At 38.2% G+C, this 21,496-nt stretch overlaps 2 protein-coding genes across 3 annotated transcripts in view; one reads left to right on the forward strand and one right to left on the reverse strand.

Annotated features, from left to right (window-relative positions):
• The window catches only part of pomk (protein O-mannose kinase), a 28,522-nt gene extending 21,919 nt beyond the window's left edge, over positions 1-6,603 (forward strand). The window contains exons 1-3 of one of the 2 annotated variants that reach the window (XM_085464481.1): positions 927-985; positions 1,659-1,940; positions 2,861-6,603. In XM_085464481.1, the coding sequence (XP_085320607.1) occupies positions 1,659-1,940; positions 2,861-3,631 (1,053 nt within the window). In that variant the 5' untranslated portion in view covers positions 927-985 and the 3' untranslated portion in view covers positions 3,632-6,603. Of the gene's footprint in view, positions 1-926; positions 986-1,658; positions 1,941-2,860 lie in introns of those variants that run through there. The other variant, XM_085464480.1, reaches the window with a different exon arrangement.
• On the reverse strand, positions 4,595-15,141 carry LOC146706356 (thyrotropin receptor-like). Its single transcript, XM_085461042.1, has 11 exons — positions 14,978-15,141; positions 14,828-14,899; positions 10,674-10,748; positions 10,021-10,095; positions 9,830-9,904; positions 9,663-9,740; positions 8,345-8,413; positions 7,795-7,872; positions 7,426-7,614; positions 4,857-5,940; positions 4,595-4,768 (listed from the first exon to the last, which is right to left on the reverse strand). The coding sequence occupies exons 1-11, from the start codon at positions 15,139-15,141 to the stop codon at positions 4,595-4,597; spliced, it is 2,133 nt and encodes a 710-aa protein (XP_085317168.1).
• Positions 15,142-21,496: the final 6,355 nt, after the last annotated feature.

Consider the following 21,496-nt stretch of genomic DNA (forward strand, 5'->3'; position numbering starts at 1 on the left):
TAACGCCGTTAGTAACGCCGTTACTTGTAACGCCGTTATTCCCATCACTGGTTTTAAGACATGACAGGAATTGACAGGGACAGCCAGTCACTCATGATGAAACACAGCTGAGATTTGAAAAATAGTGACTGTGAGTGGCTGGCACAAAAGTAGATGTACAGTTATCAAGAACATTACCTCTATCCCTGGCATAGATTTGTTTTGGATTTATTCCCAGTAATAAAGTTGAGCACACCAAAATGAATGAAGGTGTGTTCACCATTTTAAAGTAAGTAATAGTGATGGTAAATTTGATTCTTTTTACTGAATCGAGTTTTAATGAGTCACTCACCAAAGTGATTCGGATTTTTTGAGTCATTTGATTCACTGAGTCAGTTGACCAGAGAGTGCAAAAAATTTACATTTTCACTCAAACTTAATTTGTTTCTCTTTTCATGTAAATCCCACTGCTAAGATGAATGATTCTAAAAAAAAAAAACAACTATTTTATAGAGCAAAAAAGAGCAAAAACATTTCTAAAATTAAGCAATTTCCTATCAAAATTGCTTAATAAACATCTGTTTTTGTTTTTTTATTAGTATTTTCCTTAAATGTGTTAAATATATATTTTCTCATCTAAATGTCCACTGAGCTGTGAGTCAGGGGGCGGTAATGCGCCTTAACATTGGTTGCCAACCAAGAAGAAGAAGCTGTGAGCCAGGAGGGAGGGGGTGAGTGAGTGAGTGATTCGTTCCCTCGCTCTATGATTCAGCACAGGAGGGAGGGGGTGAGCGAGTCCTGAGTGATTCGCTTAAGCTTACGATTCAGCACAGGAGGGAGGGGGTGAGCGAGTCCTGAGTGATTCGCTTAAGCTTACGATTCAGCACGGGAGGGAGGGGGTTAGTGAGTCCTGAGTGATTCGCTTACGATTCAGCACAGGAGGGAGGGGGTGAGCGAGTCCTGAGTGATTTGCTTACGCTTACGATTCAACACAGGAAGGGAGGGGGTGAGTAGCTCAAATGTGTTGTTAGCATGTTAGCAGAGCGATGCTACTGTGAACCGAGGAGCTATTTTCTTGATGTGAGCTTCTACTCAGGGTTTTTTCTTCCAGTTCAGAGCAGAAATGCTTTTGTTAAGAAACTGGCTGTTGTTCCCCCCCGCAATTTTAATTATAAGCTAGATATATTTCTACTAAGCGAATTAGTTTGCTAACAGAAACAGGGATGAGTCAGTGAGTCAGTTGGGCTTGTGCGTCATGATTCACGAGTCAGTAAAGTGATTCTCGAGTTTTGAACGATTCGTTCACGAATCGAACATCACTAGTAAGTAATTTGTTACTTCGTTACATTTGTTAATACTGGGAGAATAAGAAAATAGATAGGCTAGTGGATATTTTCCCGAAAATCTTTAAAGAAAAACTATTTTCCATCATTTACTACTTTAACCAGGATGGTGGTGTGGTGGTTCTGTGGTACACAGGACCACCACACACCATTGTTAAGGCTACACAGCAGGTACAGCTGACCACACAATATACCTCTGACCACAGTGGCCAAAGGGTGTGAGAGTAAGGCAGGAAAATACTGCTTTTCAGCCTCGTGTTGTCCTACTCTTTAATATCTGTAGCTGTAATTAGTACACTTACAATATCCCTTTTGTCATTCCTCTTTTTATTTTAGATGCAGGGCACAGTGGGTCAGCGCAGCAGGACTACTGTGGCCTACATTGTTCCAGTAGTTGGAATATGTGCTGCTGCTTTCCTTCTTACCAATATCTTCATTTACCTCTATCTGGACTCTGTGTATCAGCCTGGTTTGCAGCAAGTTTCACCTCTGGTGGGCTGTGTGCCTCAACACTTTAAAATGCCAACCATGAAAGACTGCACCGCCTGGCTCCAGTGTTTACAAATAAATGCTGAAGTACACGAGCTGAAGCTGATTGACCAGGGAGCAGTGAAGAAGGTAGACAGATTTTTATATATATGTATATGTGTGTGTGTGTATTGGCTAAGTTTGTATGTGTATCAAATAAATGTAATGTCAAGAGATTCCATGTTAATTTCCCATTGTAACTTTAGCAACTTATCATAGTTGTGACACTGGACAACATGTCACAACAAAATACAAAGTACGCTGATGTTATACAGATCCCACATTGTTTAATGTTCAAAAAAGAAAGTTTTAGGGCAAATTGCTTGTAACTTAATTGTAACATTCACATTCGTTGCCATGAAAAAAAAATCTCTCTTGAGCTCTTGAGAGTGCCTCTTGATGAGGTGCAGAGGTGGACGATGAACTCAACCTGGATGTCTATTGTCTCATGTAGTCTTTTACTGAATTCACTAAATGCCAGAGTGGGTGTAATTTACCTCTGCAGTGGAGTCGGGGGGGTCGCCCCATACTCTGTGGTGGTGCTACTGCTGTGGGCCCGTGTCTGAGTCGCCTGGGCCCCCTGCTTTTGATGGCTTCTGGGGAATGAGGGTGACTATGGGGGTCAACAGGGGAGCTGATATTTGATTTTATTGTATTTAAATTAAATAAAATTGATGATAATAATAATAAGATTGAATGAAATATGACATTCAAGTGGACCAGTATAGCAAAAGCCGTAATGGTCTACTTGGTAAAATAAATCTGTTGGGCATTTTTCTTGGCCTTTAGACAATAACTCTGATTCTAATTGCTACAGTGTCAGACGGGACATACAAAAAGAAGAAGAAAAAAAAGCATAAATAAAGCTAAAATAATTGATTATGTCATAAAGTAATACATGGCAGGTTTGTACAGTTAAAAATACAGATTTTGTTAAAAATATTAATTTTTATCATTGGCAACAGTCAGTAGACCTTGTGAATCTCATCTATTTTGTTTTCTTTCCTCAGGTTTATTTGGCAGAGTGGAGAGGCCAGAAGGTAGCTCTGTCAAGGCTATCATCTCTCAATTACTTGGAGGATTTTCTCCATGGATTGTCAATGTTACAGGCCCTGCAGAGCCCCCAGGTGGTTCAATTGGTGGGGTTTTGCCTTGAAGAGCACATCATTTTGACAGAACACCACCCGTTTGGCTCATTGCTTAATCTGGATGATGTTCTTGAAAAAGAGCATTACCAGCAACACAACAATTGGGAGATGCGGCTGAGGCTAGCTATAGATTACGTCACCATCCTCCATTACCTTCATAACAGCCCAGTTGGGCGACGAGTTATGTGCGATTCAAACAGCCTTGAGAAAACTCTGTCCCAATTTCTACTGACAAATGACTTTCATCTAGTAGTGAATGACCTTGATGCACTTCCTGAAGTGGATATGTCCAGAAACTTGTCAGTGAAATGTGGCCATCGGGAGCTCACTGGAGATTTTGTTGCCCCAGAGCAGCTATGGCCATTCAGAAACAATGGAAAGCCATTTTCAGACAATCTCATGCCAGAGTATGATGAGAAGACCGATATTTGGAAGATCCCAGATGTGACGTGGTTCCTTATGGGAAAGGTACCTGGTGGGGATTTAGTCCATTTCCATCTTTTTCAGATCCATGAGAAGTGCAAGAAGAAGGATCCCACTGACCGCCCTTCAGCTTTTGATGTTTTGAAGGTTTACAAATCAGTCTACAGCAGCATGGTACGAGACAGTGCTGGGTTTAGAGATATGCTGTAGAGCAGCAGTCCCAAACCCCTGCCACATTGATCAACATCCAATGATCAAAGACCCGGACCAATGACTTTACCTTTTTCACATAAATAGCCTCCTTGACTCCACACTCAAACCAGTGTGTCTCACTATCCAGGATGTGTAAGTGCTATGTCCAGATGAACAGATAAGATGTGGTCCCAAATGGAGCTATTTTATTTCATTTTAGTTATTTACATATACTAATGGCAAGGATCCAGTTTGATTATAAATAGATTTATTAGAGGTTGAATTAGTCTGCTACAGTGGATCATAATGGCTTGTCAGTGGCTTTATCAGTGAACAAGACATTGTTTTAATTTTTTTTTATGCTTCTTACCCTGAAAACAATCTAATAAGTAGCCTTTTTTTTTTTTTTTACAGAGAAAAGAGCAGTTAATTATACAGAACAACCAACAATCTGCAGCCTACCTGGGTCTCACTTGCTGTTCGTTTAAATTAGCAGTTTAGAATGTTTAGAATAAATGGTAGATCACAAAAAGTTAGGATAAACCTGCTCTTTACATTTCCCATTGTTTAGATATTTTTCCCCTTTGGTTGATATTTTAAATCCCATATGGACCAAGGTTTGTTACCTGGTTCTAAAAACGAATAGAAAATAGAAAATGCAATGTTTGTTTTCTCGTGATTTGAACTGTTCTGTTTTCTTATTCCACCTTATGGCTGGAATAGTATAATGTTCAGACATTATTTATTTATTTGTAACCGCATCAAAGACATATACATTAAATATTGAAATTCAACCTCATGGTTACTTCTCCGTTTAGGTGACATAGTACACTTTTGATTGATCAGGTCTGTGAATATGTAACCATTTATGACTATTACTATAAGAAATGGACATTAATCAAATTTAAAAAGCCACTTTTTGTTTTTTGAGTCTTATTTGTTTTGGGATATGGATGCTGGGCTTTGGGGTAGACATTTTCTTTATATGTAGGGAGTAATACTGACTAGTTGGCTTCGATAGAGGTGTGCTTGCCGTTGACAAAGACCCATCTGACTCAGCATCATCAGGATATCTCTGTGAAATGCCTTTGTCAAGATAGCATAAAAAAATGGGTTGGTGCAAGAGTTGAGAGGATAGAAAAGAACCAGCAGCACCTGTTGAGAAAAAGACATAACCCTTATTATAAATGAGGGAGGGAGGGGGGGGGGGTGCATTAAATATTACAAGTATGTAAAGTTATACCTTGGAATCTGTGACAGTTATCATCGGGTGGTGGAAAGCTGCAGACAGGCCGTAGAAACAAATGGGAGCCAGACATAAAAAGTTGGTGAAAATAATAACAGCCATACGTTTGGCCATGCTCGCGTCGTATCTGCTGGAGTTATGATTGGGATTGTGTACCATAAAATAGATGTGGATGTAACATAAGCATACTACCATAAAAGCAGTGACATTAACAATCAAGACAGAAATAATGTATGTCCGTGCAGCAGTTGTCCCAGTGTCTATAGGTAAGCAGATGCTTACTTTCTGGTAACTGCTCACACCAACTACTGGCAGCAGTGCAAGAAACGCACACAACAACCAGCCAACAAGCATTAGCACAGATGCATGACGCAACCTCATTTTTCTGTCTGGCCTGATAGCTGAGAAGATGGCATTCCAGCGCTGAAGACTGATTAGAGTTAATGTGAACACAGACAACTCACTGGCAAACACAGATAATATTCCTACTATATTGCAGCCACTTCCTGTTTGCCAGGTAATCGCATAGTGATGATAATTGGAGCGTGTGTAGAAATCCACAAATGCAATGACCAGCAAGTAGAACCCCATACAGCAATCTGCAAATGCCAGGTGACCTATAAGAAAACGGGTAACAGACATTTTCTGTCGACTGGTCAACAGGATGAAGAGCACCAATAGGTTTGCTGAAATGGCAAATAAACTGACGACCCAGACCAATATCCTGAGGATGTCTTTACTCATCACATCTTCACAGGGGTTCAAAGCATCAGGCAGGGGGGTGCATGAGGGTCCATCATCTGCGTCAAGTTCATTACACAGCGAAAAGTCAAAAACTTCACTGAGATGCTCTGAATATGTTTTTACATAGAACAAAGTATCATCCTGAGACTTCTTGGTTGGGCAAATCAGTCTGTTGGGATTGCTATTTGCACTGCCATGAGTTGGAATACCAAACTTTTTAGATTTCAGATGTTGTGAGATGTTGTACTCCAGATACCTCTGAGAGAGCATTGCAGAAGACAGCTGCAGCTTTCCTGAAGTAGCCCATGTCAGGTTGCAGATAACTGCCTCAGAGTGTCTTGCACAGAAATGAAAAGAGTTATTTTTCAGGGAATGAATTACAAGCATATTTTCAAATACAAATTTTGTGACGAAAGTGGGTTGTTGTTTAACCACATTTAAATTGTAAATAAAAACAATGCAATAATCTTCAAATCATTTAAAGCCTATTTTTAATTAAAAATGCAAAGGCAAGTGACCATATGTGCTTTTTTTTGTTACTATTAAAACAGTTAGGACATAGTCTATGTTTACCACTGAGTTTCATTATCTCTTCTTTTAAGAACACTGTAAATGAAAGTCTTTTTACATTAACTATTCCTGTGATTTTTGTCATATTTTTCTATTTCATAAAATAGCTTTTGAATTGTTAAGAGGTTTGGAACACAGGCAGGTCAAGTTAGCACCTACATGCTTTACTCTGGACTGTTGTTATACATTCAGAATTTGGTTTGGCTATCATTCAAATAAACATGTGTTTCTCCAAAGCCACACTCAACATTAATGGAGATGTACAAGATATGTACATTAATGAACCCCATAGATGTTGACTTTTAAACTGTGCCCTAATAACATGTCCCTCTCCTCTTAAGCCAGAGGATGTGATGTCCGTGATTTCTTTTGAGTTTCTGATGTGGAAGTCATGCAATGAATTTGAAATAAAGCCTGATTTTTGTCATTATGCAACTTTTCCAATTTTTTTTCTAACTCACTTTAATTTAAACTTGCTGTTGTATTACATTTAAAGTTATAATTAGTGTATCAATATGAACATTTATTATGTTGTCTTTGCACTATTTTAAATAGAATGTAAATTTGCAAATAATATTTTTTTTCCTTTTTTGGAAATGTGTTTATTACACCATGAATTACTACATGTGATGCAAAGTGTAAAAAGTAAAAACCCATAATGGTTTTCACTTGTCACTTTGTGATGTCAGAGTGTTGGATCTTGTCTGAGATACAGACAGTACTCGACAATAGTTTCCACCTAAAGACTAAAATAGTCTTAAAAAGTATAACATAATATGTAGTATTATAACCACATTGTGATAGCAATCGCAACAGTCAAAAAACAGCAATTAATCACAACAATATATAAACAACACACATTGCAAGTTGTTATGACCTTATGTAGGGTTTGATGTTACAATTAGCTCACTTTTTTGTTTCTGTAAATTTATAGCAGTCATTGAGCAGGTTATATAGGACAGCATAGTGAATGTTAAGTCAGTATAAATTCTGTGTAATGTTTGGCTAAAGATGGAAACAGACAAAACAAAAGCTGCAATCTACAGTGCATCTTTTTTCAACTGTCAAATGTTTAAATGCTAAATTATTGCCATGTTCTAAGTAACTATTTTTTCATACACTAAAATTTTTAGCTAGTAGCTAGTTACAGCTTTTGAGAATAACCAAGGCCTAATACTATGGACATTACAACAGAAAGGAGAAAGAAGTACACAAGTAAAAGAAAAACAGGGAATATTTTCCCAAGACTTACCCTTGCCCTCTTTTCAGCATTTTAAGACCACAGCAATGGCTTGGGAAGGTCAATTCAGCGCTTTGTAAGTGAACAAAAGCTCTTAAGGGGGGCAGCATTTTTAAGGCCCATGTGTTTTTAGCTTGGAGCTTTTCAATGTTCTTCATACCTTTTGATGGTAAAGAGTGTACTTTGGTATCTGAAAGATCTCTGGATTGACAGACAAATAGTTAAGAATTAATTCATTGGGCTACAGAGCTCTCTCTCTCTCTCTCTCTCTGTCTTTCTCTGTCTTTATATAAAGGAAGGGTGGGAGAGAGAATAAAAGAGCGAGAGAGAGAGAGAGATTTTTGTCAAGAACACTTTGTCTTTTGTGAATTCTGTACTCACAGGTGAGTTGGGCCTTGAATCACACCATAAAATGCAAATTCCTCTATTTGTTCTAAATCCAAATTCCTATCAAGATACCTGAATATTTGGGAAAAGATGGGGAACAAAATGACATGATAAAAACTATTTAGTTTTACCAAACCTTCAGTTTTAAAATGTATTTTTTTCTGAAAAGTGTGTTTAGTAAAATGAAACTGACAAGAATAACAAAGAAATGAACTGTTGTACAATGTTTCATGTCCATTTTGAATTAAACAACAACAAAAAAAAGATTGAAAACCATAATCAATGACATTAGAACATTTTAAAGTATCTGAAACAGTATACCTACAACTACCAAAGGGGCCAACATTATTTGACCCTGCCCAGAAATTTTAGTCATTAAAATTGCTTGTTCACTTGAGGCTATAATCTACCTATGACTTATCCCATCTATCAAGCACGTTAGTAAATTTCAGACACAAACTATATAGACAAGAAATAAATAAATACAAGATGTGAATTGAATCTTGTGTCCTATCAGTTTAGTGAATAAATCAAAAGTTCATACACTTCCTCCAGTTTGGTTCCATTGAAAGCATAGTCCTGGATCTCTTTCACACCATTGCTATTCAGCACACTAAAAAAGGGGAAGAAAACCCTGTAAATCTTAAATCTTCATAATTAAATTTGTTGTTAAACGTTAGTTCCATCTCTATGTTTCACACTGACATGTATGCCATTGGAAACGACATTAAATACATTCTGTTGTCATAATCTGCAGGGTATGCATATTGGAAAACGATTTTAAATCAAGCCATCAAGATATGACTGATGTGCAAACCTGCATCTTTAACATAAGGCGTATAACCAAAAGTATTGTAGTTGGTAGAGTTCTCAAATATACTGGGCTACAATCTCTGGTCAGGTGTGGTAACTCCTCCAGTCTGCATCTTTGGGCAAGATACTGAACCCCCAGTTGTCCTTGAAACATTCAGCTGAGTGGGAGTGTGTGCCGCTGTTTGACAAAACACTTAGTCATAGAAGTCATAGAAAACAATTGCTGTATGTTTGTCTGTTTGATTGGATGAAAAAAAGCTTAGAGTAAAAAGTGTTCCATTTACTCATGAAGTACCAGTCTATTTACAGTTGCTGTGACAAACAGTCCCCAGCCCTCAGTTTGAAGCGTGGGTCTGCAAAACCAAAGGGGAGGGAAAAGTCAGGAGTGTGAAGCAGGGGTTCCTCACAGAGAGCCTTCTTCACCTGTACAAATGCCACCTGGCACTGCTCCGTCCACTGGAAGGAGATCCTTCAAGGGGCTGGTCAGATCCACAAAGTTCAGGATAAACAAGTGGCAATAACCAGCCAGCCCCAAGAACTGCCCTTTTTGTTGGTCATGGGAGGCAGGCAGGATGCGATGGGTGCTGTCTTATCCATCTGAGGAACTGTTTCAAAATGGTGCCCTATGAGCGAGCTGCTACTGGGGAGAACAAATCTGCAAAACACTGTTGCAATGCAGTAATATCCACTCTCTTGGCCTCTGTAAGGTGGTCATCACAATGGAGGGAGGTGGGAATGGTTGAATTTAGCACCTCCAGCCCCAACTCATCTCTTTCCATCACTATAGCTCACCAGAGAAACAGTTTGAGCCTCTTTCCATGCTTTGAGGAGGTTGAAGTGATAACGTCTCATGGACAGAAGGAAGGAAGGAAGGAAGGAAGGAAGGAAGGAAGGAAGGAATTTTATCCCAAACCATGACCGTCTTTCTAGACCTAACCAATAACCATATGCCAGCAAGTATGAAGAGTCATCACCAAGCTCCATTAACATGGCAAATTAAGAGATAAAATGTGTTGCATTATTAGTCATTGACATTAAATTAAACTCACATAGTCAAAGTATTCAGAGATATTCCAGTAAAGGAATTAGCAGGTATGACTTGGATAAAAACATTCTCCACCATCTCTCTGTTAAAAAGGAGCAAACACACACACAAAGGCTTCAAGTCAAATTATTAGAGGAATGTGCAGAATATTTATGACTAAATGCTACATACAATATAAAATGGTCTTGGCTGGAGTGAATATGCTGTAGCCCAGGAAAGGTGGTGAGACCTGTGTTTGTGATCCCACTGTATTAAAAGAAAGCTGAGTCAAGAATCAATAAATGTACATAACTTTTATGTTGCTTATTTGGAAAACAAACAATACAGTCATAATATAAATAAACAAATAAAATCATACTTACAGATATTTTAAATTAGGCAGATTCTTAAAAGCATCTTGATCAATATATGACAGTGTTTTGATGCCATTTAGTTGTCTGTTGGACATGAAAACATACACAGAGACACAAACACAAAATATTTGCATTTTTTCATGTAATGCTTTTTTGCCTAAAAATTTTTTTCAGTCTAAGATATCTCCAAAACTGTTTTAATTATAGAAACATCCATAGAAATCTTTTCACAAGTTATCTACTGTAACACTTTCAACCTGTTATACATGTGTTTGAGTATATGAGTATCTGACAGGAAAGGGGGCTTGTCATATTGGGGCTTGTTATATAAAAATGCAAAGCTAATGACAAGGGTTTAATAGCACAGTAACCCTGTACTTGAAAGGAGAAGCTGGTGGGATTTAGGAACCGAGAAGAACCATGTAAGGATTGAATAATCTGCTGAAATAATCGGTACATTACTGTATAATTATGTTTTACATCTAACCAACCCATCTCCAACATTAAAAAAAGCCAGGTCTTTGAAAATCATTTTGCCAGTACTACTGCAGGACAGAGGAAACATGATACAAGACTTATTTGTATTTTCTGAAGCATAAATCCATTCATTTGATGATTAATTTCAATTACATGTTAAATTTTTGTGCATGAAATTTACATACATGTGTGTGACCCTGGACAGGTTGTAGAAAGAATGCCTTTCAAGATATCTTAATGTACTGTCATCAGATATGTATCTGAAAAACACACAAACAAAGTACAACTTCTGATTTGAAGATTGAGAGATTTAGAAAGAAATAGAGAGAGAAATACTGTTAATTGTCTGAACAACTTTTAAAGACAAAAATGATGGTCACTGAATCAAATTTGATATCTTCTGATAAGAACATTATTAGATACAGATCCTGGATGGATAAGAAGCACAACTATGAATAAGAATGAAAAAAAAATATATATAGCTGATAATAAAGCTCTAGAAACTCACAACTCTGATGTATGGGCCGAAGCCATTTATTGACAAGACAATAAATGGCTTGTTCTCCAAAACTTAAAACTCACCACTGCAGCTCTACTGCAACCTCCTAGCAACATATTAACCTTTACTTAAAATATGTCTGTGAAGGTTCTCAGTCATCCAGGTCATCGTAGTCAAAGGACCTTGCAAAGAAAAGTGTCTGGACTTCTTTAAGTTACTTGAAGACGTTTCACCTCTCATCCGAGAAGCTTCTTCAGTTCTAAGGTCAAATGATGGAGAGTCCCAGATATAAACCTAGTGGGAGTATCCCCCTACAGAGGGACAAAAGGACCCCCTGATGATCCTCTAATCACCTGAGCCAAGGTGTGAAACTGGGTGTGGGTCCCAATCAGCCAGAGTTTCGGGTGAGTTCATTGTGAAACCTGGCCCCACCTTATCATGCGAATTCCTGAGATCAGATGGCCCAGGATGTGAGTGGGCGTTAAGGCGTCTGGGAAGGGATCTCAAAACTGAGATCCCTTCCCAGACGCATGTATTTTACTTAAAATACATTACTATTCACCTATCTTAACTAATCATAGGCTGATTTCTAACCTTCTTTTTATTTTAAACATTCTTGAAAGAACAGTTGTAAAACAGCACAGTATAATTCCCAGAAGAATGGGTTATTTGAAGAGTTTCAGTCAGGATTTAGAGTTTATCATAACACAGAAACAGTAGTGAAGGTTACTAATGTTCTCTGACAGTGGACTCATCGTTTGCTTGTCCTGCTACACAGGACACAGTACAGCACCTGATACCCCTCACCACCAGTGGTGGTCAAGTTACTTGAAAAAAGTAATCAGTAACTAATTACTGATTACTTCCCCCCAAAAGTAATCCCATTACTTTACTGATTACTTATTTTCAAAAGTAATTAATTACTTAGTTACTTAGTTACTTTTTAAAAACACGATTTACAACCTGAATAGGTGATAAAGCGATAGATCTTTCAGCCCAATTCTACTTTTTTTGCACAATCCATCATACAAAATGTAATCAAATGGAAAGGTCCCTTTTTAAAACTTGTTTTATTAGTTTTAATCTTTTAACTTTATGCATCAAGCAAAAATTTAATTATATGCAACATTCTCTGACTGGAAGAAATTTGTTTAACATTTAAACCTATTTTTTGCACATTCCTGCACATAATTCTTTTTTTTTTGTGTGTGTTTACACTCACTCTTTCAAATAGATGCAAGTAAAACACAGCAGAAAATTAATAAAATCAAAGACTAGCGGTCCTTTTGCTCTATTTTCACCTGTAAAGCAGGAGTGTGGTAGGCGGAGGTTTACCCTGGTGCAGGTGTGCCACAGCAGTCAGTTGAAGAATCCACGAGTTTCTCTGTGAATTTCCCATTACGTCGTTGCGCACTCAGTGCTTGCTTGGGGGTTTTTTTCGCTGTAAAAAGGAGTTTTCTTCCCACGCACAACGGACACTAATGTTTTTGTCACTTTTTATGGAATCATACTTAAAGTAGGGTCAGTACTTCCACACTTTAAACGCTCCATGCTCATACTCTCTCCTGCACTTGATATATTATCCATTGTTGATCTGCACACAGATGTTGTCACGAACGTCGCACTTGCTTTACTGTCAGGAGACATTCTCGCAAAAAAAATCACGGTTTTAGTAACGCAGTAACGCAGCGTTCCTACGGGAAAGTAACGGTAATCTAATTACTGTTTTTGCAATAGTAATCCCTTACTTTACTCGTTGCTTGAAAAAAGTAATCGGATTACGCGTTACTGCCCATCTCTGCTCACCACACAAAATTTGCTAAGTTCCAGGGGGTTCTATGCAGTAACCAGTTCAATTTAAATAAGACATGCTTTCCTTTGATAATATTATTAGATGACATACCATACATTTTCACTGCTATGCAGATAATACCAGCTTTATTTATGCATGAAGGCAGATAACAGAAACCAATTAGTTAAGCTACAGGCATGTCTTACAGACTTAAAGGCTGTCAGGGTACCTGCGTCACTGACTAAAGTGTTTTGTGTTCATGGGTTTTTTGAATGTTGTTTATTCATTCATTTTTATTCTCTGTGCGACCTATGTTTCTTAGTCTAGTTTCTACCATTCTTGAGTTTATTTCGAGTTAGGTTGTCCTGTGTATTATATGCACACTGCATATAATACACAGGCAATCACTGAAGAGTGATAGTGTTGACAACTTCAGACAGAAACAAGGGTATGCTTTTAATAAATTGCTTTCCTCTTTTAGTCACAGAAAATGGCTGGCTCTCCCTGAGCCTGGTTCTTCCAGAGGTTTCTTCCTGCTAAAACTGAGCTTTTCCTTCCCTCCGTGACCAAGTACGGGCTCAGGGGGTTATTTGATTGTTGAGATTTTTTCTCTACTGTAGTAATAAAGCAACCTGAGGTAACTGTTCTTGTGATTTGGCACTGCATTAATTAAATTTAATCTAATTGAAATTAACCAATTGCATGTATTCAAATGTCTTTTATCTGATTCCGGCAAAAACTGAGGTTCGAGTTGAATGAATCTATGGTTGTATGGATGATTTTGTGTCTATTTATGAATCCATAAGTCAATATGTTTTAACCTAATCTTTAATGTGTGGTTTTTATCAAAACCGTGATGCACTTTGTTTTCTGTTTTTTGAAATGTGCTACACAAATGAAGCTGTTATTACTAAACCTGACAGCGTTGTTATGAAATGAAAGACTACATTTTAGAAATGAAAATGTCCAGAAGAGCAAGGCACAACAGAAGATGTTACTTCAATCTGGCCATTCTTGTGGTCTTTACGGAATCATTTCATTTTTATTTGCTCTTTATGACTGTGTGTTTAATGACAAAATACCTTAGTAAGGTATTTTGAATTTAAATCAGAGTTTGCAGTGTGACAAGGATGTCTCTTTTTTTGATCACAGTGGTAAGTTGTTGAACATATAACCTGTTCCACTAGATGCCATTTTTAACACATATTCGGTACAGTACTAATAACTGTGCAGTACTCTGTTTTTGGTAACTATTGTCCTTGATGTAAATATGTAAAAAAAAATGTGTATGTTTCTGTTCTGTGTCCTGTATACTGTTTGTTTGTATATGTGTTTTTCTTGCTGCTGTTACAACCAAATTTCCTCTTGTGGGACAATTAAAGGATTATTCTATTCTATTCTATTCTATTCTATTCTATTCTATTAAAAGGCTGCTCAAACCACAATAGCTGGTTAATACATTTCTCTGACTAGAGGACCAAAAATAAAACAAACAAGAGTAGTCCACAGGCTACATACTTTGTAAACTCCTTCTACCAAAAGTAGAGCTCTCTGCGTTTAACCAGACCAGTGAGCTATGAATACTCTACCCCTTCTGAACCATACATTCCACCTCAATCAGCTCTGCATTAGCAACATACACTGATTTTCATTTCTGCATCAACCATCATGTCATCTATAAGACCCAGGGCAGTATATACTTCAGTTCTGCTTTAACTTTTACTTGAGGGGAAGGAAAAAAATGCCCGTAATGTTAATAGTTAGAATAGTTAAAAGTTTTGTTGAAAGTCTCATTTTTATTAAGCATATAGGAAACATATACTAAGAGATAACAGTGCCTTTAAGTCTCATATAAAATATAATATATAATAAGAGGTTTATTTTTATTACAATAACTGTAATTTTTGTCTTCAGTCAGTACTTGCAATAGAGGATCATGAAGGTAATTGGTTAAGCACTAGTTTACTGTCAATATTGTTTATTTACTTTGTTGAGTAGTAATCTACTAGATTGAAAGAAAGAGGATAGTTTTGTAGAAAGTATCTTACATTTGTGAAATATTGGCCAAGTTTGCAAATGCATTCTCAGGAATAGAATACATTCTTGTCCCCAGAAGCCATCTAAAAGAGAAATTGAAGGCATTTCAGTCTAACCACAACAGTCACAGAAATCAGCGGTTAAGGACTGTGGTTACTTACACTTCCTTTGTGCTGGAATGGAAAACAGGAATAACCTCAACTCCAAAGCACGACACACTGTGGATTTCCCACTCACACTGGCAATGAGGTGGACAATACTCCAGATGAATAGTAGTCTTGACAAGGATAAAAGTTAAAATAGTAATATGAAAAACAGAATTCATTGTAAAAGCAGTACTTGTGAAGACTCTGCTCATTTGAGTTTTCAAAGCCACTGGGCTGTCCTGGATTTTGGCCAATTGCAAGTGCTCCACAACTGCCCTTCAAAATAAGATTTTGAATATAATTTTCTACTTGTATAATGCAGATTATACAGTAAATATGTTAGGTATATATTTGATCAGTATTAAGAGTTTAAATCTTATTAAATCTTATATCATCATTATTCTTTTGATACTTTTAATACTTTCATTAAACCCTAAAGGCATTTTTTTGCCTAGGCTGTTCATTTCTTATTTCATCTGAAATAAAATTATAATAAAAACTTGCTGTCAACGGACCACTGAGGCAGGCAGAACTTATACTATTTCTAGTACTAAAGGTTTATTTAGGTGTTTATTTAAAACACGAACGTGAATCAATAATCCAAACACAAGATTAGTATTATGAAAGTTCCGGTACCACAGGGTTATTCCACAGGTTCAAATCATTCCACAGAAATTCCATCATGAGCCCTGATTACCTCACCACTGCAAGGAAAGTTTCTTCAAAGGAATGCGCACAGGGGGAAAAAATGTATGTTTTGTTTTAGGGACAAGGAGTGCAAACACAGAGAAAAGGAGACAAGCTTCTCTAAAGCTTCTAAAATGGAGCACATATTTCTACTTGCTGACTTTATATGGAGAATACTGCCTAACCCTACATTTGTATTATTAATTCTTTACTTACTCCAAGGCCTTTAAAGACCACTGAGGCTACTGTGGAACAAATAAAAAACAAGACTGTCTTTTAAACATTAATTCAATGAAATATTCGATTATAAACCACCAGATTCTCCCATGTATTAATAAATTAATAAAATTATCTATATTTGTAACTGATCAGATGCTGGCGACAGGGTGAACTCAGCATCTTGATATGCAGTTTCACGCTTGAGTAACATAATCAGACTGGCAAGAAAGAGGAAGCAGAACTAAACATAATACACATGACCAATGTTCCCTGTTAGCTGCGCGCGTGTGCAATTGCGCACTGCTGGCATGGTCTCTGCGCAAAAAAAAATCTGCGTTGCGCACAAAAAAAATCTAACCTGAATTGAAATTAAAATAAATACTTTAACAATTCTGTTTTGCAGTGTTAGTCAGTAAGTGACTGGCTGCTCCCATATGGCATTAGAACGATGCCACCTTATCCCATAGTCCAGCCAATAATGCGATTCACATTCGTATATACGCAGCTAATCAACGTCATTGACAGGCTAAGATAGCATCCTGTCACACACACTGGTGTTTTAGCTATCAAAGTGGCGTGGCTGATGTGGAGTGAAGCCACGTTAATTGACAACGTTTACAGCCATTGGAGATGTGAGCAGGACAGAAGGAACAATTGACGGGAAAAGTGTGGACTTTATACCAGTTTTTAAATTGTGTTGATAGGCCTCGTAAAACCAGAGTTATAATAAAAATATATGCAATGTTTGGATTTCTTCCTGGATACTATCGTTGTTTATATTTACAGCGGGAAGAAACGGTAAAAACTGTGTTTAATAAGGAAAGTGCTTGAAAGCACTCTCCGCCTGTGAGCAAAATGGACAACAAAAAAACCCACCCTTTCCTACTGGTCGAAAAATGTACCATGTCGACCAATCAAAAAATGATATGGCAACATGGCATTTAGTTGTTTAGGGAGGGGGAATCTCCAAAAGTTGAATCTGTTCATCTGGACGTAGCGTTTTGTGGGAGAAACGTTTCATCACTCATCCAAGTGACTTCTCAGTCTCAGCTGACTGCAGGTTTCCCCAATCTTATAAACAGTACATTTGCATAATGACTGAAACCAGCCCCCTGAAGGAACAATGGGCTGGGAGGTCAGTTCTTTAATCATAATTATGCAAATTCTCATGACCATTGATCAACAACCACTGACCAAAACCCACTGATCAAAGACCACTGATCAATGGCCATGAGTCCCATTCACAGAGAGTTGGGGAATGACTGCAATCACAGCATTGTAAGATGGTGACAGATGTACCCTTAGGCCCCCTCCTCGATTCAGAGATGGTCTTTCCCTTTTCACGTAAATGGCCTCCTTGACTCTGCGCTCAAACCAGCGTTCCTCCCTGTCCAGGATGTGCACATCCTCATCATTGAAAGAGTGTCCACTGGCCTGTAGGTGTAAATAGACTGCAGAGTCCTGGCCTGACGAGGTAGCTCTTCTGTGTTGTGCCATCCGCTTCGCCAGAGGTTGTTTGGTTTCCCCGATGTATAAATCCTGGCAATCCTTCTGGCACTTAACAGCGTACACTATGTTACTCTGTTTGTGTCGGGGGACCCGATCCTCGGGGTGGACCGATTTTTGGCGCAGCGTGTGAACAGGGAAATTATGTTTTGTTCTCCATGTTATACGGAGGCGGAAGAGGCGCTGAGGCAGATTCTGCATCAGCCTCCCTTCCATGCACTTCTCTAGGCAACTCTGTCAGAGCTGCTTTCTTTTCTCTCCTTTCTGCTTCCATCATCCACATTTTCAAACATTCCTTCTCATCGCTTACCCTACGCAAATCTACAGTGTTAACTTTCCCTTATTTCAATAATTTCACTTCCTCCTCCCGCAACTGTTTCTCTACTTTCTTTAACTGGTTAACACTCAGCGATCCCTTCCCAGGAAACCCGTTTACTTTTTGCCACTTAACAACATATTTCATACACCCAATTCCCCATTTCTTAACCATACAGTCAAATATTGAGTTTTGTCCCTGGCTGCCCGGTGGAACGTCTGCCGCTCTACTGGATCTAGATCCCATTTTACTACACAAGGCGTCCCCTGTGAGGTCCTTGCCTTCTACGGACCAAGGAACGAACACCGCCACTCCGTGCACTATAGTATGCAGAAATGGACTCCGACAGTGTATCCGAACCGCTGTCCTAGAGCTGGGCGATATGAGATTTTTTCATATCACGATATGTTTTTTTCATTTCAGGCGATAACGATATCTATCACGATATAAGCCAAATAACTATATTTGTAAGATTTAAATGTGCCGTTGCTCACAAGTAAAATGTGAAATAATAAGCAGCTTGTTTTGATTTAAATATTTATTTCCCATAATAAGTTCAACAGGGTAGATGTACTTAAGGAACATGAGACTTTTTCAGATAAATAAAGGCAAATATTGCAAACTACACAAAAGGCAGCCGCTAAAGCGTTTAAGTTTCAAAATAGAACAAACGAAACAGACTACTAAATTGTCAATTCCACTTAGAAACAAAATATTAATTCTAAAAATAAATCTTAGTTTGTTTTACAGAAGAACAGACAAAACTGACTAACTTTTGTCAATATCAAATAAACTGAGAACTAAAAGGAAATTCTCAATCTCTCCTTGTTGTATAGCTTAGCTTTTCAAACAGTTTTAACAGTTACTTTAGTCTGACAAAAGCCGAATGACGAATTAGCGCTTCCAGTCAGAGACTGAGGCTACGTCCACACGTACACGGGTATTTTTGAAAACGGAGATTTTCCGTTTTCGTTTTAAAAAATAATTAAAAGAAGTTTTCTTCCCACGCACAACGGACACTAATGTATTTGTCACTTTTTATGGAATCATACTTAAAGTAGGGTCAGTACTTCCACACTTTAAACGCTCCATGCTCATACTCTCTCCTGCACTTGATATATTATCCATTGTTGATCACAAACGTTGCACTCACTTACGTCACTGTCATGAGACATTCTAGCAAAAAAATCACGGTTTTAGTAACGCAGTAAAGAAAAGTACCTAAAGCGAAATGATCGTTAACGTGGACATTGAATTATTAACACAGCGTTCCTACGGGAAAGTAACGGTAATCTAATTACCTTTTTTGCAGTAGTAATCCCTTACTTTACTCGTTACTTGAAAAAAGTAATCAGATTACAGTAAAGCGTTACAAGTAACGCGTTACTGCCCATCTCTGTAACACACACACTGAGACAAACAAAACAAGAATAACAAAACATGGAGATGAGACTGGGACAGACATGAACAGACCAGAAATCAAAAACTATAAATACAAACTCAGAGGAACCAGAAAGTAACACCCTCAACTAGAACATAATTAACTTCTTACTATCAAAAAAGTGAATAACGAGTCCAAAACAAAACACAAAAACTGGATAATGCCAGGAAGAAAAACAGGATAATGACACTTGTAATATATGTCAAACTGACCACTTTAAGTTATAGAGGATAAGTTGATCTAAAATACTGCAGCAATAATACGGACAGGGACTAGAAAGAGAAAGCATATTTCTCCTATCTAGCTTCTCGTCATTGGCTCCCTGTTGAATCGAGAGTACAATTTAAAATCCTTCATGCCCCACATCAGGCAGGGCTCTAGAGTGCGACCAATTTAGTCGCAAATGCGACCAAATTTTTCAGTGGTGCGACTAAAAAAAAAAATTGGTTGCACCTGTGCGACCAACTGTTCGGGTAGCAAGAAAAAAAATAAATATCTGCAACATTCCCTGTGGTCAACAACAGACACACATTATGCCCCTATCGTGGACTAAACCAATCAGAGATAGTAAGGGGTGGGACCTCTCTGATTGGCCGTGGTCCAGTTGAAAGTGCAGGTGGAAGTGGGAGGTGAGTAGCTTGAATAAAGCGATATCAATTCATTAAATCCTGAATCGACTTTTAAATATAACTGTGTTTTGCCAGAAACGCAGGTTCTCAGATTAAAGCTCACAAAACCATTTCAACAACAACCAAACAGCAAACGAGAGCAGGTATACGGATTCCACACAAAGACGTAAACACAGAACGGACCCCACGCATCAGAATCGGCTTTATCTTTCTCGGCTTTCTCACCCGATGGCCCGTAGACGGACACGCTGTCGGAACTTAGCGATTCTGATGCGTCCGGTCCGCGCTGTGATTACGTCTTTTTGCGCTGATTCTGAGCGCAGGTTTTGTCTCTCTCCAACCAAAATTCACCGAGCCAGCAGCAAAAGAAGCAGCAAACTGCGTTTCACATTTGGGACTAGTAAAGCGCTATATAAATACAGGCCATTTACCCTGAATCCTCCTGTCTGGGGGCTCTAAACCAGCAGACTGAGGAAACCACAAAGTGAATTAAAGCTAGCAAGCTTCGTGTTAGCACACTAACACGAATCTTGCTAGTGTTAGTATGTTATTTTGTTAGCAGCATAATGCAGTTGTTTCTGTCCTGTATGCAGTTTGCACTGTACCATTGCTCTGTTGTCCTTTTGTAAAGTAAAAATAAAATTAATGTCCATTTCCACCCTACAGACTGCACCATTATTTTCCTCCTCCAGCACTGGAATGGAAATCATGTGATTGCAGCACAAGTGCAAGTGGAACCGATAAGCAAAATCGTTAAGCAAGCAGACTAACATTTATAAAGCATTAAACTACTGGAAATTGGGACCCAGTACAGCTGAACTACTCAGAATTTAATTCCTATCCTTAGATGTCATTGTCTCCACTAGCCCTCCTGTAAAAATATTGCACACCAATTACTGCCTTCCACAGGTTGTCAGTCTGACAACCTGTAGAAGCACTGGCGCATTTCACTATCTCTCTTCACACTCTTCGTACTTCTGTCTTGTTCAGTCTCATGTTACCAAAAACACTTTAGTAGTGCAAAGCTATGTGTGACACAGTAGCCATCCCTTCTAACCATCAGAGAGCATCTTATTGATGTGGTGTGAACAAATGAGGTCCCCAAGCCTCCATGTTGCGATTTATGTTTGTCTGTAAGGCTAATATCTCATAATTAGCATCACATATGTGTGTTTGTGTTTTGTCATTTACTGCACACAGTGTATTGCGGAGAAGTTTTGGAGGTGGACTGCTCCTCTGATACTATTAGACATTACAGAGAAAGTCCCCTTCTCTAAGGAATTTAAGGGGGAGGGTTGTCTCACTAGTGAGTGCACCAGAAGGTAAACATGGTCACGAGTTTCTGGGCTTGGAGAACTCTCTCTTTTCATGCGGGTCTAAAGGAGGGTAAGAGGTGGTTGCCATGGTGACGAGTGAAGTAGTCAGAAAGCTGCAGAAGAGGAATGGTGCCAGGATTGGGTTCATTCTGAACTAAAGGTGAACTAAATGGTAAGTTTACTACAATATATTATAATATATATCATAAATTAGTAATATATATATTACCTTTAATCAGCAAGCTAATATACATCATATGATAGCCAGCAGTAAGATGAATTCATTATTAATTATATTAATTAAATGATACAGGACTGAAGTTGTCCCGCTACCCATGTGTCTTTAGCTTTCCTAAACTGCTTAAAGCTTGGCAAGATCTGCAGCTTTACCTTATGCACTCAATAAGTCATGAACACAAA

This window comes from Copadichromis virginalis, linkage group LG7 (assembly GCF_057382275.1).
Source record: "Copadichromis virginalis isolate Kocher_CV1m ecotype Utaka linkage group LG7, C_Virginalis_male_GT1.1, whole genome shotgun sequence".
Classification (NCBI taxonomy): domain Eukaryota; kingdom Metazoa; phylum Chordata; class Actinopteri; order Cichliformes; family Cichlidae; genus Copadichromis; species Copadichromis virginalis.

What these genes read in the sequence shown, in the direction of transcription:
- LOC146706356 (XM_085461042.1), bottom strand. Translation starts at nt 15,141, where the DNA reads ATGAATTCTGTTTTTCATATTACTATTTTAACTTTTATCCTTGTCAAG. An exon ending in CATTCCAGCACAAAGGAAGT is followed by an intron (nt 14,900 to 14,977) that starts GTAAGTAACCAC and finishes TTTCTCTTTTAG; the next exon opens with ATGGCTTCTGGGGACAAGAA. An exon ending in CTGCCTAATTTAAAATATCT is followed by an intron (nt 9,905 to 10,020) that starts GTAAGTATGATT and finishes CTTTTAATACAG; the next exon opens with TGGGATCACAAACACAGGTC.